General features: G+C 34.6%; 2 protein-coding genes across 3 annotated transcripts; one reads left to right on the top strand and one right to left on the bottom strand.

Annotated features, from left to right (window-relative positions):
- Positions 1 to 6,273: 6,273 nt before the first annotated feature.
- On the bottom strand, positions 6,274 to 16,320 carry LOC147550146 (uncharacterized). Of its 2 annotated transcripts, none has more exons than XM_086667133.1 (19): positions 15,320 to 16,320; positions 14,493 to 14,596; positions 14,223 to 14,309; positions 14,024 to 14,099; positions 13,844 to 13,918; positions 13,712 to 13,765; positions 13,566 to 13,625; positions 13,344 to 13,460; positions 12,730 to 12,824; positions 12,422 to 12,627; positions 11,247 to 11,344; positions 10,875 to 10,978; positions 10,626 to 10,791; positions 9,578 to 9,700; positions 8,997 to 9,079; positions 8,300 to 8,441; positions 8,157 to 8,186; positions 7,793 to 7,863; positions 6,274 to 7,167 (listed from the first exon to the last, which is right to left on the bottom strand). In XM_086667133.1, the coding sequence occupies exons 1-19, from the start codon at positions 15,356 to 15,358 to the stop codon at positions 6,447 to 6,449; spliced, it is 2,451 nt and encodes an 816-aa protein (XP_086523259.1). In that variant the 5' UTR covers positions 15,359 to 16,320; the 3' UTR covers positions 6,274 to 6,446. The 2 variants fall into 2 exon arrangements, with proteins under 2 accessions (XP_086523259.1, XP_086523260.1); XM_086667134.1 differs by having other exon boundaries at positions 6,274 to 7,164; positions 15,320 to 16,077.
- Positions 16,321 to 25,516: 9,196 nt separating this feature from the next.
- Positions 25,517 to 26,461, top strand: LOC147550145 (L10-interacting MYB domain-containing protein-like). Its single transcript, XM_086668427.1, has 3 exons — positions 25,517 to 25,597; positions 25,718 to 25,837; positions 25,916 to 26,461. The coding sequence occupies exons 1-3, from the start codon at positions 25,517 to 25,519 to the stop codon at positions 26,459 to 26,461; spliced, it is 747 nt and encodes a 248-aa protein (XP_086524553.1).
- Positions 26,462 to 27,908: the final 1,447 nt, after the last annotated feature.

Genomic DNA, 27,908 nt, shown 5'->3' with positions numbered 1-27,908 from the left:
ATATGTAATCCTCCTTGATTAACAAATATATTAACCCCCACTATTTCAAGTTTTGTGTCAAACATTAGAGATTAGACACCCTCACTATTTTAGTTTCGTGTTGAACAATAAGAGAACAACACAAATAAATCCAATTTATAACTTATGCTATTTTTGTAGAATCATTGAGAGTTTGAGAATTCACTAAAATCAATTCTCAAATACTCACATTCCTTGGTTCATTTTACACTAGATTCCAAATCTAACTATTTGACATTGGGTATTATTATTTTATTATACTTTAAATATCCCAAGATAATTAGGTGCACAACATTGTAAAGTTGATGGAAGATTTTCAATCTAATGATCTTCACATTGATTGAGTCAAGTTTATGCAGGAACATGCTTCACACTATGTAGTATTACATGTGACTAAAATTTACTCGTATACATATGCTGACATGCCTCTTATAACAATTACAAATATATCAAAAATAAGATACGTTTGCTCTTGCACCTAAATCTATGTCAAAGAGATTATAATCTATTTTCCATTGATACACTATAACTCCAAATATTAATCAATAGTACTCTAACACATATAGTGCATAGCCAAAACATTGATTAATCGAAATACACCAGCACCTAATTTTATGCAACTTATAAAATGTGAGTAACATATGATGTTGATTAATTGGTTCATGAATCTTATGTATCATAATCTCACAAACATTACCGTATAAAATAACAAATAAGTGTTAAGGTTCATGAAATACGAATGACTTAACCGTGCATTCTATAACACAATGTATGTAGATGGTTCAAAAAGATTAAACCAGTAATAGTGTACCATCATCCACTTGCTATATAGAGGGATTGAGCCATTGGTCCAAAAAGGGGGCCAAAATGAAAATTTCACCCAAAGTTGCCTAAAAATGAAAGGGAGGTCCAATGTGTCAGTTTGGGGGTCAAAATTACGTAAAGGGCCCTTAGAAAATAAAGTATTTACCGTTCATGCCATCGAAAATTACAAAATTGCCATCGAAAATTCTCGGGAAACGATTTTTTTTTCTGAAAATTATTTTATTTACTGGAAATTTGAAATTTTCGGGAGATTATTTTATTTACTGGAAATTACAAAATTTGGGCGGGAAATTATTTTATTTACTGGAAATTTTCGGGAAATTATTTTATTTACTGGAAATTTTTTTCTGTACTAGACATTTTTGCTGGGCGGGAATTTGAAATTTCGTAAAAAAATTTGAAAATTTGGGCGGGAATTTGAAATTTCGTCTGAAAATTTCAAAACTTCGAAAAAAAAATTTGTGACCGGGAAATTATTTTATTTACTGGAAATTTTTTTCTGTACTAGACACTTTTGCTGGGCGGGAATTTAAAATTTTCAAAAAAATTTCAAAATTTGCCCGGAAATTTAAAATTTTCAAAAAATTTTGAAATTTTGGGCGGGAATTTGAAATTTCGTTTGAAAATTTCAAAAGTTCGAAAAAAAAAATTTGAGACCGGGAAATTATTTTATTTACTGGAAATTTTTTTCTGTACTAGACACTTTTGCTGGGCGGGAATTTAAAATTTTCAAAAAAATTTCAAAATTTGCCCGGGAATTTGAAATTTTGGCCGGGAATTTGAAATTTCGTTTAGAAATTTGAAAATTTCGAAAATTTCGAAAAAAAGATTTCGTTTGAAAATTTCAAAAAAATTTGAAAATTGGAATTTTTTGTGTAAGGGAAATTATTTTATTTACCGGGAAGAGATGGTTTGCTAGGCGGGAATTTGAAATTTCGTTTTCAAATTTTCAAAAAATTTTGAAACTTTGAATTTTTCGTATACTGGTAAATTATTTTATTTACCAGACATTTTTTTTTTTCAAGAAAACGTCAGCATGTCCCGTCCAAGGGCAAGAGGGGGATAAAAAAAAAAATCTGACATTTGGACCTGCAACTAATTTTTGGGCAAGAGTGGATTTTTTTTGGGTTTACCCCCCACTTTTTGGACCCCTAGCTCAAAAATCCTATAAACATTAGACAAACAACTCAGATCAATTAACTAATACGGAAACATACCTTAGCCAAGTTTGATTCCGAAATCTCTGTCTCAACAGACTTACTGTTGTGGACTTTTGAAATTAAGTATCTCTCTTATTTCTTCATACTGTCCCAATGACAAACGAGGTCCAATTTTAGAAAAAAAACATTGAAGATGAGCCATTAATGAATAATGAACCATCGCCTCCTAAACATGATAATTATAGTCGTTATATAGCCATCCCATGCATATAACTTGAGTTGAAGTCTTCTAAACGCCATGTTGGGTTTGTGAATAGGTACCATGCAACTCTTCAAATCTATAGGTTTTATAATCCTTTGATTCTAGTTAATTGTCTCCTCTCACTAAACCAAAAATCACCCTTCTCAGGATGTAATCTCTACAGCCTCCCATAAATGATCCGTCTAGGTTATACATGTATTTCTACTTCCCCAATGAGATGGGTTACTAGTTCCAACTTCTCCTTGGATCTAAACGAATACCACAAAAATATTTGATTTCACCAAATCTCCATAATCACTTGTGTCGTTTTAACTTCTCTATATCCCTATGCTAAATAATGCTTTAAGATTGTTAGAAAATATTGTCTACGAATACACAAAGAAGATGAAAAGAAGAGGGATGGAGATTAGAGGCTTGAAACGTGTACTAGGTACACTTTCCTTAAAGCATTATTTGCCCCCTCTCACTCGAGATTACTTGAAGGGTACAAGGCAAATTGCTTCCCAAGATATGACAAGCCTTTGTGAAACTACACCAAGTAACTTGTGGAGATTTCACTAAAGGAGCATTAGAACATGATGAAGATGGCAAAGGTTTTCTGACATTGTATCTACATGTTGGTTCATCAACTTATAGTTTGTGTATAGAAAATCTTATTTATAGAAGACAAAAAAGACACTTTTCAAGTAGAAAATCTTTTCACAAAAAAAGATATCTCTCCATATAATTTATCAAAAGATATAACTATTAGACATAAATTTCAAATTCAAACATTATAAAAATTAATTTCTGATTTTATAAAATAGATTACTTAATAACTTGTCCAAAATTCCAACATCTCATTCCCAACCCTGAGTTTTGTTTTTGGTATCGTATTGACCAAATGTTACTGTCTTGGATCAATGCTACTCTAACTGAACCTGTTCTATCTCAGGTTTTTGGTCTTACTACTTCTCAAGCTGTTTGGGAAGCTCTTGAGAGAAATTTCTCTTCTGTCAACTCAGCTAGGTTAGTGAATCTCAAACTTCAGCTTCAAACCTGCAAAAAAGGTTCCCAATCCATCTCTGATTATCTCTTGTGTATCAAAAATCTTTCAGATTCTCTAGCCTCTGTTGGTCACTCTGTTTCAGACCAAGAACTGGTTCCAATTGTTCTATCGGGTTTAGGCCCTGATTTTGAATCCTTTGTTACTTCTATAACAACCAGACTCACCCCTCCATCTTATGATGAGCTCTATTCTCTTGTTCTTACTCAAGAATTTTGCATTGAACTCCTTAGTTCTCAATCTCCACCACCTACTGCCTTACTTACCCATTTCCCAAATCCCACTCGATCACCACTCAACTCTTCTCACTCTTACAGAGGTCATTCAACTAATAGAAGAGGTGGTAGAGGAACTTACAGACATATGGTGAGATTTTCAGTTCATATAAGATACGTAAAAGGATTGAATCATTAGATAGGAAGAGGTAAATATAAAAAGTATAAGGTTTTTGGTTGAAAGATGGAAGGAGAGAAAGTCAAACGTGTGGTCAACTTCAGAAATTGTTCGGAGGCGCCTGTAGAGGCTCCTATAGCATTTTTAGGAGGCGCCTATAGAGGATCCCAAATCAAAATGGTTGTTCAACTCGAACCGGACCTGTCAACCCGCCGACATCCAAATGAGGCGGTAGCATATTTCTATTCTTATAAATATATATAGAACTTCACTTGGGGAAAGGAAGAGAAGAAAAAACAACAAACAGAAGGTTTCTGCGTGCGTGATAGCTACTACTAGTCTACTAACATACTTTTGTTCCGGATAATTGTTGAGCGATGGGAAAAAGAAAGTCGAGAGCGAAACCAGTTTCTAAGAAAAGAATGGAGAAGCTTGATACAGTTTTTAGTTGTCCATTCTGTAACCATGGAAGTAGTGTTGAATGTATAATTGATATGAAGAATTTGATTGGCGAAGCTATCTGCGGGGTTTGTCAAGAGAGCTTCAGCACAACCATCAACGCCTTGACTGAGCCCATAGATTTGTACAGTGAATGGATTGATGAATGTGAAAGGGTCAATGCAGTTGAAGATTAGCAAATGGAAATGGAAGGTTTTCAAGATCATCTACTTTAAGCACAATGAAGTTTGTTTGCAAAGTTCATTCCTTTGTCAAGCCCAGAGTTTAGATCCTGATGATAAAGAAGCTTTTAATTCATATCAAGTAATACTATATATACATATAAACAAGATTTCTATGTCTTAGGATGATTCAATTGGTTCTATAGCACATCCCTAATATGGAGATCCGATAATAAGTTTTGTACTTGCAAAGGTGTTATGTTTGTTTAGGTAATATAAGTTGAAAGTATGCAAATAATGTATTATTCTCAATAATTAATGAAAGTTTGAATTCTTGATTTTTCAGAAGTTTTTAAAATCTTACGTATCATCAACTGGAGTTACTTTAGTATTTTGCTACTTTTTTAGTCGAGAATTATTAGTTTTAGCAGTTCTGTATTTTTAGGAAACCTTTTAAACTATTGATTCTAGAATTTTATTTATTTACAAGTTGTTATTAGAATTTGATGAAATTTAGGAAACTAGTATTTATTTAGTAGAAGTTGTTAAATCAGAATTTGTGTAGGTTTAGAAAATCCTTAATGTTATATTATGGGGATTCAATAGTTGTTTAGTTCACAAAGTTTGATTAATTAAATTAAATATTTAGTTTAATATTTGTTTATTTTGGTTTTACAAGTCTTAAGACTTTTTATCGATTTTAAAAATTTTAAACTAAGATCTAATTTTTTTCAAAGTTTTCCGCTGCGTCAAAATCTGAAACCAAAATTAGGAGTCTGTTTATTGCTATTGGTGCTCCAATACAATTAATTTTTCTAGGGGCTTATCATTTACATTACACGGGTGGGCAGCGATAGGTTGTCGACCATTTAGAATCTAGCCGGAATCAAACTAATCAATGACAGTTTGGCTAAATTATCGACTGAAATTGAAACTGAAACGATCAAACTGTCAACCGACTTTGTTCGGCAGAATTCGGTTTGTCTCGACTGAGTTTCGATGGTCGGTCCAGTGAAACTCAATTAACTAAATCAAGTATACGAAAAAAGAAAAGGTAAAATAAAGCAAGAAAAGTTGAAACTTAATGCCGATCTTTATTTGAATCGCTTGAAAAGCCTGTTTTTCAGCTTAGAATCCTTGTTAATTAATCATCACTAATTTGTAGTACGGTGTTTGATTTTTACACTTATTAAGTAATTCTCATTTATCAAGTGTGGAGCGGCAATTCTCGATCATTTGTTTTATCACTTAATAAGTGAAAATCGCTTCTAAGCAACGGCAACACAAGTGCAAAAAATTATGTTTCAACAAGTTGAGTTCATTTTTTTTAGCGCGTCATTTATAAATGCTAAAAAAGACATTTTCATACAACCCCCATATAATAATGACGCATATAATCTTAACTAAAAGCAAAATATTAAATAATAGATGAGACCACAAATCTTAAATAATATATGAGCAGAGCGGGCGCCACATTCTACAACGGCCTCAGAGTGCCTGTCGGTGGACTCAGGCCCGCGGATGTTTTTCCCACCCTTAGTCATGTCCAAATGTAGGACTCGTAAAACTTGAATGCAGTCAAGACCCTGTAATTGTTACCGTAAAAAATACTCATTAAGAAAACAAAAGCGAACACATAAGGAAGATCATCATAACTTTATGTACATTTTATGAGGCAAACATCCCCTCTAAGCTATAAATAAACTACACCGTTTTCTGTATTTAGTTTTAGATATCATGAACATGGATGAAACAACATTTATCCTGAAAGGATACAAAAATTAGCTGCTTCCTTTTACTCTTTCATACCACCGTTCTTCTGAGATCTTTTAGACAGATGCATGTTGGTTTGGAACAAGCCATTTTGTAAAAGCTTGTCCTTCAATCCAGCTGAAACATAGGGGAAGAATTGGACTGATATATAAACTGCTTAAAAGTGAAAGACTAACAGAACAAAAAAATGCACCAATAATAACAATAACAAATAGCCAGAATCGCAAAACTACAATCCATTCCCCTACCACCTAGAATAGAGGATAATACTGTACAAATATCATCATTTAAGAACAAAGTTATTATTCCTCCTCTAGTCTTTCTTTTTTTAGATCATAATTAATCACTCTTCACTCCTGAACAATACCTACCTCTTGATCAACTCTCCAGTAGTTGGTATCGTTGAACTCCAATTTCTCCTTCTCATCTTCGTCGGGCTTCTCCATTTCCGACCCAGTTTTCCCTACGAGGTTTTTCTTCAATGGGCCTGCTTCCCCTACGATTCCTTCCTTCAATGCTTGGTCCATGGCTTTTTCCGTGCCTTCTAACTCCACACCGACAAACTCCACGTCTTCTTCAAACAATGACGGAACACTACCTCCTTGGTTTGGGTCAGTCTCGACTTGCTGGTTGCTTGAGTTTGTTGGGCTTCTGGTACCATTTGGCAATACCTCACCATTTGGAAGTGAATTAGCATCTGGTTTATTGTTTTCTTCAGACGGGTTCTTCGACCCCGAGGATTCTCGCCATCCTACCCAATCAGGGTCGCTTCCAAAAGGATCATCAGAAGAAATAGCCTTCTCGTCCCAAGGTTTATCATCTCCACTATTTGTTATTGTGTTTCTGGTTATATCATCTGGAGAACTTGTACTTGATCCTGAAGCCTCATTTGAAGAAGTTTTGTTGTCGGTCAGATCCTCGTGCTCACCGACAACCACCTCATCGTCACTGCTACTGCTGCCACCAGTTGCTCCATTCAAATTGATGTCACCTGACTTCTCTATGGAAGTGCTTAAAGGATCACCATTCTCTTCTTGGAAAGCAAACCAATTTGAATTTGTGAACAAACTGCTGTAGTGATAAAAACATTAAGATGAAATTCAGAATTAGCAACAAGTAACTCGAAACTCTTTCAGAACAAAAATAAGCTGAAGTGCAAAACTGCAGGATCAGTTCTAAATATAGGGTAAGATGCTGGGGAAGTCTCAAAGTGCAGTGCAATAAATGGGCCTGTAGGCGAATGGTTGACCAAGAGGTGTTCGGTTTGAATATTGGTTATCCCATCTAATTTGTCGGTCTAGGTCTTTAATAAATTATAGGTACTTCTAACTGCACAGCCTATAGGGGCCTGTTTAGAATTCTTTCTGATTGTCTTTATGGCAGTTATCTAATTTTTAAGTTGTTTCTAACAGTTGTGTACATAATCAGGCCTCTTATTGTATCCATGCCATATGATGTAATTATGTAATCTGGGAGCCACACAAAATCAATCAAGATTTTTGATTTCACAAGAACTAAAAGACACAATACAGTAAGTTTCAAAAAAAAAGAGACAATACTATAAAATTCTAACATATAAGGGAATCCTAGACTACTCAGAGCTATCACTGACACCACACAACTCAATATGAGCCACTACCCTCTAGTGCTACTAAGACATGAATTATCTACACCATGAAAAGCACAGAAATTATACCTCTCCTGGTCATCACCAAGCCTGAGAGACGAAATCACAACTTCAGCAGATTCGTCGTCGAAATAAACATCCTGCAATTTTGTAAAGAATCAAGAACTGATCTAAAGAATAAAAAGTTCATTAGATTATTTGCTTGTGACCCGTGCATAACGAGATATTTTTTCCGTGGTTATATTATACAATTTTGTTATCGTTTTTAACTCAGAAAGATTACATTAACAGATTGTTGCTGTGCTAATACAGAATAAACCCATTACAAAAAAAAAAATAAGATATCTATAACTCCCAGTTGGTTGGCAAAAACAGAATGTATACTTGTATGTTTTTATATCTACAACCAAACCTGAAGAGTTTGTAATATTACCTCATCATCCCGCTCAAGGGACCCATGACCCTGAAACCATGAGAAGCAATGAAGAACCATAAAATAATGTACATGACAGTGAAAGAGAGTTAATTGAACACGATAGATGTTTGCATGTTATTTGGTAATTGCAGCGGGAGTACCTGTTCAGTGTCATCATTTTCATATATACTATATTTAAAAGCCTCGCTCAGATTATTTGCTAGTTCTGTCACATCATAATCTCTGTCATGAAGTTCATCTTCATCGCTGTCTCTTGTCCTATCCTGTAATGCACTTGGTCGGCTGCATGAAATAGCACAATAACGAATTTTAAGTGACACTCAGGGTAGTTTTATAGGGACCCCCCATTCTTGTTAAAAGGGCCCCTCCTTGTGAATTCGGTACGAGCCTACCGAATTCACAAGAGACTATTCGGTGCGAGTCCGCCGAATTCACAAGAGACTATTCGGTACGAGTCCACCGAAATTCACTCCAATAGCCCATTTTTGTGAATTTGATGGTTTCGTACGGAATTGTGAATTCGGCGGCGTCATACCGACTGAATTCACGAGAGGGGCCCTTTTAACAAAAATGGGGGGGCCCTTTAAAATTTCCCATTGCAAATATTATGTAGCTCAAATTCCCATATTCAGAACACACTATAGATAATCTGGCTTCCCTAAATTCAGGAAAAATGACAGGTAAATCTTCATTAAACATTTTGAACAAGAGAAAGAATAATTTTTCATAAAATCACTTCGCTAAAACCACGATTGTCTTTCATAGAGAACAACAAAATCTTCATAAAAAACAATTTAGCCTAATAATATATATACATAGATAAGGCGCGAAGCGTACCCGCAGGCCCACCGATTGACATTTTCTATAGTATTACGCTCTTGCAAAACAGTTGCTTGCCAGTCAACCCATTCAGCATTTTCCTGGACAGAACAAATAATGCAGGTCAAACAGATCAATGTATTACCCAACTTTGACATGCCTGATCTTGTAAGCAGGTGAATCTTGTTAAAAACAGGTAATTGAGCCCAGCTTCTGAATTAATAATTAACTGATTTACATAATAGTAAGAGATTACAACAAAACTCGCAAGTCAGTTCATTTCAGAACTGTAGAAACTCCATAACATGTTTGATGTTGTAATGCGTTGAAGCTATAATCGCATGCATATACACAAACAGATTTGGAGATTCAAAAAGACGTGAGCATCAGTTCATAAGAACTAAACAGGCTTCCAGCTTTTCAAGGCCAGTTGACGTAGAAAACAAGGCTCAAAGTGTAAATTGTGATTGAGACGTGAGTTTGACTTTTGTAGGGGGTGCTTGAAGATGTAAAGGTGAAATGTAGTAAATTAAACCAAGTTTAGCGTCATAATGCAGGTAGATTGCAAAAAAAAACAGTGAAAGAGAACTGCTTCCAACCTGTAGGTAAGCCTGAATGTGACTGCTACTGTTTGCCAGATGAATAAGTCTGTTAGCAATTCGTGTTATGTGTCCAAGATTACCTGCTCGGGGTTCCCATTTTCCAGTAGAACATGAAGTTGGCTGCAATTAAGAAATTATTTTAAGATTCACGAATTGTAGCATGGCTCAATATACAAGAATGTAGAATTGACAGCTACAATATAGTAATGTCTACTCTATCCTACTAAACCATCAAATAGACAGTTTGAGAGGCTAATAGAAGCTGATATTAGCTATTGTGAGTCCAAACGAAATATAATACAAATATGGAACTCCAAACAAATTTGAATTGTAAATCTTTTAACTTCATTTCTCGCTAATGCTCCATTACTTCTAATTTCAAACAGTTGACTTAAAAATATTCGGTATTACTCTTTAACACTTTTTCCAAACATCAAAGGAATATTTATTTATTTAAGTACATAAAAATGCTAGAAGTACAAGCACTATACAAAGTGGAGAGGGACATAGTCCATAGGAACCACAAATCAGTCACTAAAGCAGAAAGAACGGCAAAATAAGATAGCAAGGGGAGTTTGAGTTTTCAGCACTCCCTCTTCGGTTTTCATGGTTTATTTCATAGGGTGGGTAGTAGCTATTAACCGGTTCTAAATTTAATGGTTTCTTTTCCCCGACACCGTGCCCTTCTAACTACCATATGACTTATTTGAAACTAGTGGTTATGTACCCACGAAATATTTGCTTGACTTACGCAAAGGAAATTCACATCTTAATAACAGTATGTTCTTCATGGAAACAATAGAGCATGATTGTAAGTGTGCAGTATGCCAGTATCTAGCATATAATACTAAAATACTGTGTGATTTACATAGGCGATAAAAAAATAGAGATACTCGTGTGAAATAAATAAATAATGGGCCGCGTATACAAGCAGACATCTCACCAGGTAGTACAAAACTACAAACAACGATTCGAGTTGTAGATATTGATTGAAATGAGACTAGAGTACACTAACATGCTAGATATATTACGAGTGAATGATTACCGGAGTTGAACCACCGGAAATAACAGGACTCTTGTCAGCTTTGAGGATCTTCCCAATCACATCACAATCTCGAAGTAGATGATCAACAATGGCATTATCGTTGCGCTCCAAACATGACATAATGATACTTTCTACCTGATGATGCAACGCATTATGAAACGGGTACCTGCATGAGTCGTGAAAGCATTCGTAAGCTTACGTAGCTTTGACTATATTCTGCATATCGCGAAATGGAAAGAAAAAACTTACTCAAAGAACAGAGAGAGTATTATTTGGATAGCACCAGATTTAACCAATTCCTTATCAGCAATTTCATTGCCACTCCTCAACAACACGGCTATGAACTCCACAATCTGGAAAACCGTTGCACGAATTTACAAAATGAAATTAGAAAAATAAATAAATAAGTGAAGTAGAATATCCTCTCAGTAACCGTCATATATATATATATGTAAAATGAGAGATCAGTTATTGACATCCGTCATTCCTTGAACTAACTACCAACAAAATAATGTAGAAATTGGGAACTTTTTGTGGCCCACTAGATAGATGTCTTTCCTTATTTTATTCATGAAGAAATGTGCAGCAAGTACAACTGTGAAGTATGAACTATGAACCAACCTTAAGCCGATGCTTCCCAAGAGGAGGCCTTAGTTCGCCATATGTAGTAGGTAAAACCTTATCATCAGAGCATACATTTAAAAGCGTGAGCAAGTCGCCTGCAACATGAATAAGGGGCATTACTTAGTCGAGCTGCAAGAAAATTCTTGAACATAAAAAAGATTAGACTCCAAGTAAGAAAGACCAATCAGAGGTCATTCGTCTATCATCATCATATCATGCACTAAGCATCGAATTCTAGAACAGATGGGATAAGAATTTGAAGATGTAGTATAATGAAAATTTGTAAACAATGTGAAAATAAAGATGTGGGAGTCATGAGATGCAAACATTAGAATACTGAGCTGCACATTCCTCAAACCCTCAGACCTTTCAAAAGACAAAAAATGCATGCCCTCATTTGACAGTAATAACAAAGTAATCAAATATTAGCAACATTGTTTTGAAAAACGATGTCAGACAGTGGTCCAGTTACCAGTACATAATAGTTTAACTTTTGTATTTCTGGATCAATACCAGAACATTGAAATTAATGTTGAAGAATCAGAATCTTCAACCACAAAATATAAGGTTAAATAATAGAAGATTAACAAACAAAGAATAAAATGAAACCAATCAATATATTTAACACACCATTTCAGAGCTTTTCCTAGAGCGGAAACAGAGAGCTACACACCATAATATATCGTGTTCGTCTTACATTAATGAGCCACCAGTACTTCTAAAGAGCATAGAAGTCATTGTTTTTCCATTACATGAGTTTTTATATAACTGAAGTACTGAACTCTGAAAGAAAACTCAATCGCTCACATTCTTTTTACAAATATATAAATCCTAGATGTAAGTTTCCCTGTACACATGTCACATGACTTCACAATTTTGGACATAAAGAAAAATTTTCAGATCCGCCAGCTACTTGAACCACATGAAGTTCAAATTTGAACCACATGAATTTCAAATAATCCACAGAAATGAAGTTAACTCAACAGCGTTCACTTCATAAAAGCAATTACAGCCGGGTAACCCAAGCCAACCATAATTAAGATACATGTACATATATGGATGTAACATATAAGGGTGAAGCAAACCTTCAACACCTTCCGAAAGAAAAAAGACCAACTCATACCTACAAATACTCTGCAAAGTTTAATCACGTAAGGAAGTCGATAACTTACCAAGCTTTGGCAGCATTGCCGTCACAGTCTCAGGATTTACTGGAATCTGAGGCTCATATAAATGTTGACTTCGAAAAGAGTGTACCAATGGTGAATAAGCTGATCTTTTTGGATCCAACAAAGAGATACACACAGTTAGTGAGTTGACAAGTCCAGACTTTGATTGTGAATCCTCTAGTACATGACCAAATATCCTCTCGACAAAGCTGCATACAAATAATGTGGTTGAACCACCTACTTGTCAATAGATATCTAGCGAGAAAAAGAAACTGGATGAGAAAGGCAACAAATAAAAAGGACCAGCGAACCTTGGGCTAGAAAGTTTAACAGATAGAGCTGATGGTGCGTTGTGGGTGATGGCACATAGAGTTTCTGCTGCGTTTGCATGAACTTCAGGAGAGCTCTGTTGCAAGAAAGCAATTAAAAGAAGAGTGATTTGATGAATTACTGCAAACTGATTAGGAACCTAATGTCGATATCAGTGTCACTTAGTTACATTTGATTAGCTAAGCACATGATAGGGAAAGAGCAAAGACAACAATTGACGGCAACAAAAACCACTAAAATCGAAAATCATAGAACTTTCTTCAAATCAGCAATGTGAAAAGAGGAAAACTGATCTCAGCTTCTAAACAAAATATTTGTAACTTGTGCCTGGTCAGTGCTGAAACAGTAGTGCTTGATGACGAAAAGTAAAAGAAATCTGTCTGAAGCTTAACAAATTTCCAGAGGCAAAGTAGTTGACGCCTAATAGAGTATATAGGTGTGCGATAGCGCAGGATCACATTCTGGCAACTAAATGGTACATAGATTGAAATTAAATATGACAATTACAATGAAAAAGCATAGTTTGGAAGGCATACATCATTTTCATGGAAAAGCTTAAATAAAGTCACACAAAAAATGTAATTCTGAAACTTACTGATGGGTTCAATTTATCTACAATCATTTCCAGCAAATTGCTATTCGCCAACCAGTCCATCACATCCACGAAATTGGGGTAAATGTGGTCATCCGCGCCAACAAGTCGGATCAGAACCTGTAGAGGAAAAACTTTTATTAATAAAAAAAATTAACCTCAAACCCAATGAAGATAGAAAATTTAAGAAGTCATCAAAAAATTATTGTAGCATTGGTTACTGACCTCCATGATCGAAGTTATTCCTATCAAGTCAACTAACTGGCGAAATACATCCTGATGAGCCTGATATGGAATTAAATCCTAAATTAATACAAGGACTACAGAAACGAGCAGGTTGAATTGACCTCAGAGTTATAATATTTACTCACTTGAACATATTTCATAAGCGATACTGTTTTCCGCAGCATAAGGCATACAACCACCTAAATCACGAGATCAAACTAATTATACTGGTAAACATCAAAATGTCGGAAGAATAAGAAACAGAACATGCGTTTTACCTTGCTAAAGTACCCAGCCAATAAAGTACTGTGGGGATGGCTTGGTTCCAAGAAAGAAAATAGCAAGTCCATCAGCTGAAATCACAAGATTCAAGTATAAAAATGTATTAAACTATTATAAATCAACTTGCATTGCTGGAAACAATTTATGAACTGTAAATGGTTAAGACAAAATTGTACCTCCTCTTCCTCTACTAAGGTCTTGAGAATAACATCAATTTCACACGTAAATATCTCACAGGCAATGAAGGGAAACCTAAATAATGAAATACAGGATCACTAAAAGCAAATGGGAAAAAAATTTGTTTCTTAAGACATCAGAACAGCAATTCTATAGTTTGAGATAACTAATCTTAAATCATGGGAGAGAGAATGTTACTTGAAGGTTCGTTTGCTTTCAGCGTCCTCTGGGGCTTCCTCGACAATGTACCGCAGTAACTGCTCTACCTGAGCCCGATCCCCTAAGCTGGAAACATGTAAGAGAAAGGTACATTACATGGTCTATTTACAACAAGTTAGCCTGAATTCTATGGGAAATGTAAAACTCCAAATAGAAATCAACTAAAATCTTTCGTAATGCCAAATAAACTAAAATTTACTCAACAGGTGGAAAGCAACAAGCTGGATAAGTTTAAAAGGTGAAAATTACAAATTTAAGAGTCGATTATTGAGAGCTTTGCATTCTTGGATTATCTCTTCCTCATCTAGGAGCTCCTCCAAAGTGAAATTCCCCTTGTCTAAAACTGCTTCCACCTGCATGAGATACATAACAATTGTGAGCAACGTTATAGGAAGGGTTGGCACACCTGGCGGGAGGGTCACCATTTTAGGTTGGTTGGTGCTTGATATCGATAGGTTCTCCTGGGTGATATCTTGTGAAAAGGTGAGCAATAAATCATTTCAATAAAAGGTTAACAATAAATGGTACAACAGCTAGAACACAGCGACCAAAAAAACATTAAGAAACAGTAACACTACTCAATTTTGATTCTAAATGGAAATTCAAATACGAAAAAACATGAATCTGTGGAAATTATAACAGATTTTGGTATGGGGTGAGTCATTCAAATCAAGCATTAGCTTTTATCAGTAAATTGAAAACGGGGATCCCATCAAATACCTAAAAAATGAACAAGACTAGCAGTAGATAGTGAGGGACAACTACAGAAAGACCAGCAAACAGACTGAACACTTGAAAGCTAATTGAATTACTCAAAACCCCTATAATAAGATAGTAATTCGAATTGTAAACATGACTTAGTTTCAGATTCTTAGATCCCTAAACTAGGGCTAAGCCTTAAATAAGTACTCCTGCTAAATCCATACCTAAATCATTGAAATCCTACTTGAACATTCAAACAAAAAAGGGCAACAAACTCAAAATCAATCATTCTTCAGGTTATATAACTGGCAACAACAAATCAATAGCATTGAGTTATTCCATGAACAGAAGCGAATTAGCTAGGTTTCACTTACAGGAGAAGAAGCAGATAAAGCAGTCATTCGCCAAAACATCTTTCCCAATTAGTTTTTACTCAAATCACTAGCTCGAAGCAACTACTTTGAAGATCCGTGAACCCTAAAAGAGATTCCTCAAGTAAAGAAATGAGATTCAAAAATTCAAAACCTAGTAGCAACAGAGTTGGAAAAGCAGTTTTAGTTGCAATAAAAGAAACCCTAAATTTCTTGCACATGCAACTAGGAGAAATAGATGGAGGTAAATTAGGGCAAAAATTTTAAAGATCGTAAGCTCCAAAATCGCCTTTTGTTGCTACTACTAGTAGAAAGAAGAAAAAAGGAAGAACCAAGTTGGGGGAGAAACCAGTAAACTAGGGTTTCGCTACTATCAACGGCAGTGGTGACACGACTTAAAGTACGCATCCGTAAACGAGTTTGTGGAATTATGTATTCATCCTCCCTATGTAAGATCTCAACCGTAAATTTAAATTGGTCTCGAGATGCTGCTTTGTGAGATCAAGGAAATCTAAGGGCTTGACGATGTGAAGTGGGTGTTATTTTTTCTCAACAAAAAAAAAAAAAAAAAATCTAAAGGTCAACCTACTACGACTCGGTGGATGGATACGATGCAATTGGTATTGTGTTTGATTTTGTTGATGTGATTAAGTTGAACACTTGCACTCGCAGCAGCGGAAATCGGTCCGGATGGGCTGGTTTTTCGACATAATGATCTGGTTTTATACGAGACTGAAGCTACTTGGAGACCAAGTCTGACTGCAGTCAGGAGTAAGTTTTGTCATTTCTTTTTAGTAGTTTGGGAATTTTGTATTGTCGATTATGGTTTTTGGAAGACTCGATTAAAAAGTGATCTTTGAGTTCGGATGAACAAAACTTTGGGGAAGAAACCGTGGAAGGAATTTAGGGAAAGAAAAGAAGTCTAGGGTTTTTTATGTGAAGGTTTTAGTGTTTCGATTCAATAAGGATCTGAAAGTTTTTAGACTCTTCATCTCGCCTTCGTTGTTCTATAAGTGAGATATTTTTCTTTCTTTAGCTGACATCTACGTTTCTAGAATTTAGCTTCTAACCTTACTATGATTAGATTAGTTTAGGTTCTTTGAATTCAATATATGATTGGTTTAGCTTGTAGCCTTACTTTTGGTAATGTGTTATCAAATGAACCGATCAATTTTGCCATCCTTCGTTACATTTCTTTACAAATTGCTTGAGTTTGATCTGATGATGGGTCATGGGTGTAATCTGTGTTAATATTTTCTTCACTCAATAGTTTATCTGAACAAGAATGATAATGAGAACAAGAAAAATGGATTTCAATAAAAGATAATGTCTAACTTGATTGAGTATTTAAAAATAGAAAACATAAACATACTGATTATATATATTCACTACTTCGTGATTAATGAGTTGCATTATAAAGTATTACTTAAATTACTTAATTATCCATTAATTGTATGAATAATATACATAGCATTTAATCTAGTTCGGTTCAGATTCCCCGAGTTTGTCGAAAAAAGACCGAATCAGACCTAAAGACCAATTCAATAAAAAAGGACCGACCATTCTATAGCGAGGTTTGTTGATCTAGTTTTTTTTTTGTCTGGACTGGCTCGATTTTCATCAGTCTGCACGGTCTTTAGTTTCACCCCTAATGGCAAGTCCAACGTGGAGCTCGAGCTCCCAATTTTGGGAGCCCATGGACTTTTCTCAACTCCAACGTCGGGCTCCCAACAGGGGCTCCCCAATCCAAATTATGAACGTGTGCGACGTGCTTGTGCGGATTTTTGATTTCATTTTTCGACTATAAATTATTAATTTCAAATACAAAATTAAAATTTGGTATTATTGTAGAGAGAGAATTATGAAAAGATTAAAAAAAAATTGAAGAATGAAAAAAGAAAAGTTTTAAAACAATTATCATTTAAAAAAATTAGGGAAATGATAGAGTGACTTAGAAATTGGTACTTAGAGGGTGACATATTTCCTCATTTAGAAATAAAAGCGGTCCCCACCGTAGTCAAACTTTGAAAAAACCTTGTCTTTTAGTGATTCCACATCAGCTGGGCATTAAAATGCCCAAAAAAATTGGGCTCTCTAGCATCTCCCAAAAAATTAATGTGTTTGGTGGATCCCCTTTTAGGGGGATCCCCCCAGATGTGACCGTTGGGAGCCCAAATTATATACATGCATGGTATACGCGTGTGGGGTTGTATTTCAATTTTCGACTATAAATTCTTAGTTTCAAATATAAAATTAAAATTTGATCTTATTCCGTTAAGAAAAAATTTTAAAATGTTAACAAAAAATTAGAGAAATGTTTTTTTAAAAAAAGAAGTATTTAAAACAATAAAAAGATTTAAAAAAATCAGTTTTAAAAAAATAAGATGAAGTTGGGTGGATCCCCCCCAATAATGGTTGTTGGTTGTCCCAGACCATATGTTGGAGTTGGGAGCCCCCCAGCCTAGGCTCCCAAATGTGAGCCCGGGAAGGTGGGGCTCCCGGGTTGGATTAACATGTATGGGATTTCAAATTTGGGAGCCCCAACGCCCATACGTTGGAATTGCCCTAACACTAGGGAACTCTAAACCCGCCTTAAAATAAAACTAATAGGGGTTTATCTATTAGAAGCTCTCTAGATATTTCGATTAAGTTATTGGCTTTTGATCCACTCAACCAGCAACTCTTAACTAACGAATTCTTAAAAGTTTGTTGGCTACTCTCCTTTTGAAAAAAATCACATTTTAATCTTCTGCATCCTCTCACACACCCTTCTCTTTTCGTTTTCCTATTTCTACTTCGTTTTTATTAGCCAACAACCATCGGTTCAAGTGGTAAAGGGTTTAATCTTCCACCTTAGAAGCCAGGGGTTTGAGGCACGCTAACAATTCAAGATTAATATATATATATATATATATATATATATATATATATATATACACTTCATTTTTTTTCACAATCACTACAAATATAAACTATATATTTGTCTATTTGACAAACAATTCACTCGTCATTTGGTCATAGTATTCCCATCGAGAAAAACATGTTGTGACTAAGTTAGTGTTTGTTGTAGAAAATATTATTTAATCTATTATAATACAACAGATCAGTCGGCTATACAAGGGATAAATCTGACCGCTTATTTTGTTGGGAGTTTGATAGAGATCAAATTTAACGGTTGATATAAAACTCTTCTAATGTAAATCGACTCAAAAAAGAAGAGTATTAGTGTCAAGAATTAAAAAAAATTAATATACAAAAATCATTTACAATCTCCCTAAAACATCTCTTTCTACTTTTCTCTCACGATCTCCCTAAAATATGTTTCTCACTTGTGGGGGTCAAAACGGTGTCTTTCTCACAAATTGGAGGCTAAAACGAAATTAACCCATCAATTAAACCCTTATTTTAGATGATTCGTTTCAAGGTAAAGATTTCATTGATGAATTTTATCTTTTGAGAATCTGGTTTCTTCTAGTAAAGATTTCGTTGATGAGTTTTACATCTCGAGGAGCTTGGCTAAGATATCCATACCCATGTCTTTCCTTTTACAATAATCAATTACCCATATTGAGTTCATTTGTTTCACAATGAAGAAAAGAAAAATATTTCATCAATGAAACAAACCTTGGTGGTTATTGTCTTTCACAATGAAGAAAGAGATGGAGGGAGAGAGAGCGAGAGTTGCAGTAAAACTCAAAATTAGAAAATATGAAGATTAAGGATCTAGAGGAACAGATGAAGCACCCGGTTTTATTATAATGGGTGCCCCATTTACGTGTGAAAAAACGCCACCAACCATAAAATTGGGCGTCTTTAAAAATTTCGCTTCAAATTTTCTAATGACTTACTAAACACTATAAAATATATTTTGATAAGAAAATCATGGTTTTCTTTCCTCACGAGAAAAAGAAGGTTTTCACAGTCAAATGTTTTCACACGGATCAAACGGACTCTAAATACACATTGGCTTGAAAATGGACGAAGTCCCTCTCAAATGGCGAGTGATTGTGGGTCTAAATATGGTAAAGTCATATGCGGAAGGTAGGTAGTGTTCTTTGGCCTTTAGGGTAATATGTATTAACCTAGGTTGTGCTTTTGTCTTTTACCTTTAGGCAATTATTCGTGTTATAATAGATAAATGCTTATTCTCTTTTGAATGGTTCTAAAAATTTTCACTCAAAATATTACTCCCTCCGTCCCATTTTGTTTGTAGTTTTTGGGAATTCAACTTATTAAGGAATGGTATTTATTGTTGACAAATATAAAGACTTTCCCTAAACTACCCTCATTTAATGTAGAGTATTTTATTAAATAAACATTGATACTTTGGTAAAAGCGTAGAACCAATTAGAACATTTGAATGGTATTCAAACTAAAGGGTAGTCTTGGAAGTTTCATCATTTTAATAATTAAATGAATGTTATAAAAGGAAAGTGACCAAACATTTTGGGACATCCATAAAAGGAATAACAACCAAACAAAATGGGACGGAGGGAATATGAATTTATACCTAGAAATATATAAATTTGGAATCTTATTCTTGTACTAGTGCAAAACACCAATTCCGTAAATCAGAAAGTCACGAGGTCAATATTATGTGGAGGTGGAAACCCATTATCTATTAATTTTGTGTTATTAACGTTAGTTTAAATCAATATATAACAGATATATGTGCAAGAAACGATCGTTATGTTTTTAAAAAAATCATAAACAGTCCACCACTTCTTGGTATAGTGGTTGAACACCCACTCCGCACCACGAAAAGTCCCAAGTCTGATTCCATGAAAGTGTAAATTATGAATTAAATGAACTTTGGTAATAAAGGTAGATTATTTGGGTTTTGGACCCTTAAATGGTCATTAGGGCTCAATTAATCAGACACTGCTCATTCAATTCATGAACCTTAATGTTTATTTGTATTCGGGAATGTTACTTTCACAGAGGAAAATGACGAAAGAATTCACAGAATGAAGTGGCAAAGAAAATTTAGACAGAGGGTACGAGCAGGAATAACTTTAGGCATTCTTCTTCTCCTTCTTCATTTGATCAAATAAGGGGAGAATATCGAGCTTGCGTGATCGAATAAGTAGCTTTAAACTTCCAATTTTCTCTACTTTTAGGATTTTCATTGATTTTATTGTCTTCTAATACTGATTTTAGGGCTTCTTGCTATGGATTTAAATCTATTAGGGTTTTGTGCTATTGATGTTGGGGTTTAGGGTTTTTTTCTACTGAAATCTAAGAGCATCTCCAATGGGACACTCTACTAAACACTCTAAAAATCTAGTTGTCAAGTGTCAAATAAAGATTCTCTTTCCTAGTGTCAATGTAGAGACACTCTACATTTGTTTGGTCTCCAATGGAGATCTCTAAAATCTCTTACTTAATACACATGTCCCTCTTCAATTCAATAGATAAAAAGTAGTTGAAAAGCAAAGTTTTCTATTAGTTGGAATAATAAAGTAACACTTAGAGAGTCTCAAGTAGACACTATCATTTTAGAGTTTCTCTCTCTAGACACTCTATAATAAATGTGTCCAACTCATAATAGAGTGTCTAACAAAGTGTTCCATTGGAGATGATTTTTTAACAAAAATTTCAAAAAGTCACACGTGGCACTCTCAGTGTTAGAGATTGAGTGTCCCATTGGAGATGCTCTAAGGTTGGGGCTTTTATTTATAGTGATTTTAAGGTTTAGGGTTTTATTTATACTGATTTAATGGTTTTTCCTATAACCTCATAACACATCTTGAAGAATTGTCTTGCCGAGGTTTAAGTTTGTCATTTTATAGTTGACTTAGTGACTGATATGAGCTTGCGAGTTTTATTCTCATCATTTTAATTTTTGGTACTGATTTTATTGTATAAGTATGATCGAAATTCTCGACGATATAGAATCTGAAAGCTGATTTTGTTACAGTTTTCCTCAGTCCTTGGTGAGTATGGAATCTGAAAGCATCTACCCAATTGGAGGTGAAATTCATGAGGATTTTTCCTCATTTGAAGGTATGTACTCTTATCATTATTATAGCTCCATATATAACCACAAAGTATGGAAACCATTGTAACATATAATAACACAAATTTCAACATAGGATCCATACCCTGACAACATAGATTTACAAATTATGTCTTACTATGCGTTGTTATATTACATACCATAGTTTTGATTTACATTTAAATGTAGTAGAAAAGGAGTTAATCACTGATGAAGAAGTTCAACAACCCATCGCAGACGAAGAACAATTGATTAAACCTGAAGTTGGTATGAAATTTAGTTCGCATGAAGAGTTATTTGAGTTTTTCAGAAGTTATGCTTGTAAAAGAGGATTTTCTGTTAGGAGAAGATCTTTGAACAAGGATTTAAATGGGGATTATAGGTATGTCACATTAGAGTGTTCTCGTAAAGGCAATATAATTTTTAAAACTAGCGAATCACTACAACCAAGGCCTACCACGCAAACAGGTTGTAAGGCTAAAGTTGCCTGAAGATTATAATTTGATGGTCAATGGATGTTGACCAAAGTTCATCTCGACCACAATCATGAGATTATTACTCCTACAAAATCTCACAACTTTAAGTGTAATAGATACATTAGTAAACTTATTAAAAGGCAACTCGAATTAGGTAATAAAGCCGGAATTTGTCCAAGTAAGAATTACAACAGACTTGTAATTGAAGCTGGAGGGTATAAAGATCTACCATTTATTGAAAAAGACATCAAGAATTATTTAGATGAATCAAGAAAAGAGCGACTAGGTGAGGGAGATGCACTTCCAATTAATCGTTATTTCTTGAAAATGAATGAACAAAACAAATGTTTCTTCTTCAGAAGCGAGTGGGGCGATCAAGACCGGTTAAAAAATATGTTTTGGGCAGATGAGCGTAGTAGAAAAGCTTACAAGGAATTTGGATAGGTTGCCACATTTGACACTACCTACTTGACAAATAGGTATGAGATGTCATTTGCACCATTTGTGGGGGTCAATCACCATGGTCGATCAACCCTTTTTAGTTTCGGCTTAATCTCTAATGAGGATACCAAATCATTTATTTGGCTATGATGAGACATGAAAATGTCTCATCTGAATCTTTTAATTTGGGCTAGTTAGTCTATTTCGGGCAGTTACTCTGATGAAGTAGTTGTTTCTCTTTCTCAGGGGTCTTTTGAGAAATTGAGCACAAAAGATGGATAAAAACGGGAGAAAGACATACATGAAGGACATCTTGGTCATTTCAATGAGGTGCTTCTTGTAATTTTGGGTCAATGTTGATAGTTGAACGAAGAATAAAGTCGAAGGCGAATCCAACGGCGAAAGCGGAAGTTAAATCGGAGTCCGGATGCGAAAGATAGACCAGGTCAAAGTTTTAGTCAAAGTCAAAAACAAAGAGGGACGTGGCAAAAATCCGAAGGGGGGATTTATATTTCGGTATTCTGGTGGGCTTAGCGGGACTGCGCTCGGGATTTTATTTCAGCCTTTACTCGGTGTGGCGCAGAGCAGGATATTACCGTACTCCGAAAGGATCTAGCAGTTATTATCAATTACTCCCTCCGTCCCAAAAAGAATGACCTATTTTGAAAACCCAACTTATTAAGGGAACATCATTAATTGGTGTTTGACTTTCAAAAATAACATGGTTTTTCCAATTGTATCCTCGTTAACTATTATAATTTACAATGAAAAAGTTGAACTTACCTTTAAATAAAGTTGTCATTAAATTTATAGTAGTGGGTATTATTGGAAAGAGCGAAAAGTTTCTTTATTTATTTTTAGAAATAGGACACTAAAATGGGACAATCCAAAATAGAAATTAGGTCATTCTTTTTGGGACTGAGGGAGTAATTAGATGTCACATGTTTTCATCCTAAAGGAGGTGGCAACGTTTTGAAGTTCCCGCGAGACACTGTAGCGGCCCATCTTAACTGCCTTGTTAGCTCCAGCACGTGAAAACCCCTAACAGCTCACGTTTTCTCTATTGATCTCTTCAACTATTTTTTAGGTAACAAACAATAGAGAGAGAGAGAGAAGGAAAGAAATATCGATTGTGAGCTCGATTTAGAGAAAAATTCAATAAGAGATTTTGAAAGACAGTGATAGAGGTGGAAAGCTGGAGATTTTACAGAGAAATCGAGAGAGAGGTTAACGATTGCGGAGATGATTCGATTATTTCTAAGATGGAAAGAAGGGATTTTAATGCAAGAATGTGAGATGTTCTTTATGTACTGAGATGGGGAGAAAGAACCGAGAGATTGAAGGAGATTTGGCTGGATTTCGATTTTCTTCTTCGGATGATATAAAAGAGAAGAAACAGATTCAAGAAGGGCATCTTCTCTTGGGGAGGAGCCTCTCTAGAGTTCAAATAAAACAGTAAGATCAGAGAGAGAGAGTGTTTATCTTCATCTTATTTTCTGTATTTTCTATGTCGTTCTTTTTGTGAGAGAAAGTTAACAAATAGAATAGAGAGAGAGACTAAAGGAGTAAAACAGAGAGAGAAAGAGTGACTTGTAGTGAGAAAAAGACAGAAAACAGAGATTGAGTAATTTGTTTTGGTTTATTATCAATAATAATCAAGATTGGTTTATCTTCATCTCATCATCTCTAATTGTCTTATTAGTGTTAAAAACAGAGAATCAATTATCATTGTTATTTTGAGAAGAGAAAGAGAAAACAGTAGAGAGAGAAAGAAATCAGTTGAGGAAGACGAGAAAATTCGTGGGAAAATTATTTTCTCACAGAGAAATTGTTTCCGAGAAGACGAGAAAATCGATTTTTCCTTAAGGCGCGTTTGGTTGCAGACGGGAAAATCAGCAGAAGAAACAATTTCCAGCGAGAAAAAGTTTAGTTATTCTTCCATCCTCTCTTAGGTACTATTTGGCTAAGCTTAAAAGCAGTAAAAAGTCGCTTTTAGCTTAAATTTAAGCACTTGTTCCATTAGGGTACCGTTTGGCAAAATTAAGTTGGTGCTTATTTTAAGCCGTATTGGGCTTTTTGTATGGAAAAGCTAAAGCTACAAATGTAGCTTCAGCTCATAACTTTTTCGGGAAGCGCACGCCTTAAAAGGCGGAGTGATGGTACGTAGGTTTAAAAAAATAGGGTTTTGGTTGTAGTCCAAAAGGTGAGTTTTTCACTGCCTTCGTCCTCTCTTCATCTCCTTAGTTGTGTAGAGAAAGTACTATCTTCTTTGTCTTTAATTAATGCCTTTCTCTCTCACTTGTAATTTTTGTATTATTAATTGATTTTTATTTTGTTTTTTCTCTATCTTGCTTTCCACAACAGCATAAAGAGCACAAGGGTGAAAGGTACTATTCTTTTCTCTCTCTTGTTCTATATCTCTCATTAATTAATAAGTAGTGTTCTCTATCTGGATGAATGATTTTTAAGTTTAGGTTGCACATCACCATTGAAACTAAAGTTTAAACCTCTAATTTTTTCAGAAAATTCTAATGCCTATAGTTTTTTTTTGTTGAACTAAAGAAAACAAACCCTCAATTTCTCTACCTTTTTACCACATGTAGCACAAACCCATGTTGAATCAACAAAAAAGTAACCAAATTTCAGTTCTAACAAGAAAGTAGAACAAACCCATAAAATCAATTCTTGTAGAAATAGCAAAAAATGAACCAATTCTTGTATTTACTTCTTTTTTTTTGACAAGATCAAGTTCTTTAAAGAACTACCCACAAAAGGATTTTAAGAGATCTGAGCTTTGAAGATGAACCAAGCTAGAAAGAGAGAGAAATATACACAACACCCATAAACCCATAAGTTAAAGTGATGATTTTAGCCTCTCTCTCTCCTTCCTCTCTCCCTCTCTCTTAAGAGAAAAGAATGGACTACTAGACTAGTACAGTGATGGATAAAGATGGGAGAGGGGAGTGTCCCATATCTCATTAATATATTTACATAAATTCTAGTGGTATAATACAAAATATGTTTACTGCATATCTTTTTTTTGTGTTGAACTTATTTATTGCCTACTTGTTCTAACATGGTTGTTTCAATAGAGTTTTTTCGTTTATTAATAATGAGTACTGACTACAATGGTCTCATTGAAGTCATCAATACGATGGGATAAGCACAATAAGTTTGAAATTATAATGTCTACTTGTTGTTCTTTTTGTTTGTAATTCAATTAGACAAAAATAAATTTGATTTATTATTTTTTAACACTTACCAAAATTTAATTACCAATTCGAGATGGCGGGAACTAGTACTGCAAATAGGGCACACTGGACTACTGAACTTCACAAAGCATTTGTTTACTTGTGTTTAGAACAAGTACAACAAGGTGACAGACCCGGTACACACTTGAACAGAGAAGGGTATCAAAATCTTGGCGATAAATTTTTCACCAAGACAAAGAAGTCATACGATAAAATACAAATGAAAAATCACTAGGATAGCACAAAAAAATTATGGAAATTATGGAAAAAGTTGATTAGCAAGACTGGTTCCGGTTGGGATCCGATAGCTGGTACAATATCTGCTGAAGATGATTTCTGGCGTGATTTTATCAAGGTAAATTATTGTATTAATAATTATTTTAATGTTTAATATTTTGTATTCTAATCTAATTTATATTCATCTTGATCGCAGACATATCCAAAGGTTGCACAATTTCGAGACACCGGACTACAATTTGAAAAGGAACTTGACTATATTTTTGGTGGTACAACTGTTGTTGGTGAAATGGCCTTTACTCCTAATTCTGGTGTAATGCCATCATTTCTTCAGAATTTAGAAGTAGAAACCCGAATTAATGCAGATCCCCATGAAACACGGTCTACGGTTGATACTCAAACGTATGAAACGCAACAACAATCTTCGGATGACGATGTTGTGTTAGAGACAAATGAAACTCAACGTGGTACTAAACAATCATCACAAAGTAAAAAGCGAAGAAAATTGTCTGGAGCCTCTAAGATCAGCAATTCAATGGAAAAATTAGTTGAGGCAGTTGAAAACAGGACTAAGAATAGTGAAAAAGTATATACAATTAAAGAATGCATTGAGACGTTAACCAGAATGGAAGATACGATACCAGTGGGGAGTGAATTGTATTTTGCAGTCGTAGAGAGTTTCATGGACAAAGATGTGAGGGAAGTGTTTATGTCGCTAATGGGCATAGAAAGGTTACCCTAAATAGGTCTACACCCGCAAGTGCACGGGTGTCAAGTTGTAATAAATTCCGGTAAGACCGGTTCGTTCCTCAGAGACTAAGTGAAACCTATTCTAAGACTTGGAAATAAATCGGTTTTGCTTAGAAAATTGTTTTTGGGTTTTTGGTGATAAAAATATTTAAATAAAATAACGGAAATAAAAATGAACTCAAATGGGGGAGAGGACCTAGGATTTTAGAAATTCACCACATAAAATCACCTTTAGAAACAAATACTTAAAATGGTTAATTCTCTTTTTTTTTATAACTCAGAATTTTGGATAATGAACTATCCTAATTCCGGGAGATGTTTTCGTTAAAACCGAATAATACATAACAATGTAATCATTTTATTTTAAATAAATAAATCTCTAAACTACTATTTATCAATTAATAAGTATGAACCGTCAAATGATTTAACATAAGCACGATGCATCAAATCGAAAAGTATAAATAGTGAAAAGAAAATCTATTTATCAAACTAAAACGAATTAAACTATGAAGCATCAAGAGTTAATCAATAAAAATTATATCTCTAAAAGATCAAAAATGGGTTTCATCGTAAAACCTAGATGGAGAGTCTTAGCTAATCATGATCGAGATTTAAATAAATATGAATAATAAAAGAGAATGGAAGAAAACTTAACTTTTTCGCTATTTCCAAACCAAACAGGGCCTTAGGGAAATGATTTCCTTCTGTTTTTCCCAAAATTCTGCCAAACAGACCCTTAGGGAAAATAATTTTCTCGTCTTCCCGGAAACGATTTCCTGGTGAGAAAATTATTTCCCCACTGTTTTCTCGTCTTCTCCAACTCTTTTTTCTCTCTCTACTTTCTGAAATCTCCACTGTTTTCTTCTTCTGTTTCTTTCTTCTTAAATCACTCTCTCTTTCTCTCTCTACTATATCCGAAAGGATCAGAGAAAATAATGAAGAAGCAAAAGAAAACTATAAATATCAAACACAATTTCTTATTCAACTTTCTGTTACAACTCTCTCTTTACAATTCTTTCTCTCTTTCTTTATTGATAATTCTTTCTCTCACTAAAAGATTAACAACAGAAGAAGAAGAAGAAGAAGAAAAGATAAATGGTATAATGATGAACCTTCTTTCTCTCTCTCTAATGTTTCTGTTAGTTGAGCTAAAGGAGAGAATTCGACCTCCCCAACCGAGATCCCCTTCTTCTCTGTTCTCTTTCCTCTAAATAACCAAACCAACTGAGAAGATCCAAGAGAATATGTCTTTCCAAAATAGAACCTATATCTCTTTCTAGATTTAACTTTGTCCACTGTCAAGATCATCTCCATTGTTTATTTTCATTTTCCAGCCATAATGGAATCAATTCCACAATCTCTATAAATCCCTGTTTCAAACCGAGCCAACCAACCAAGCTTCCTCCCTCTTTGCTATATTTTCTTTCTCTTAAAAAGAT

Source organism: Eschscholzia californica, unplaced genomic scaffold (assembly GCF_041429995.1).
Source record: "Eschscholzia californica isolate CP2 unplaced genomic scaffold, dmEscCali1.0.p SCAF_3, whole genome shotgun sequence".
NCBI lineage: Eukaryota > Viridiplantae > Streptophyta > Magnoliopsida > Ranunculales > Papaveraceae > Eschscholzia > Eschscholzia californica.
The sequence above is the reverse complement of the archived record's forward strand: the minus strand, read 5'-3'. Positions and strand labels throughout refer to the sequence as shown.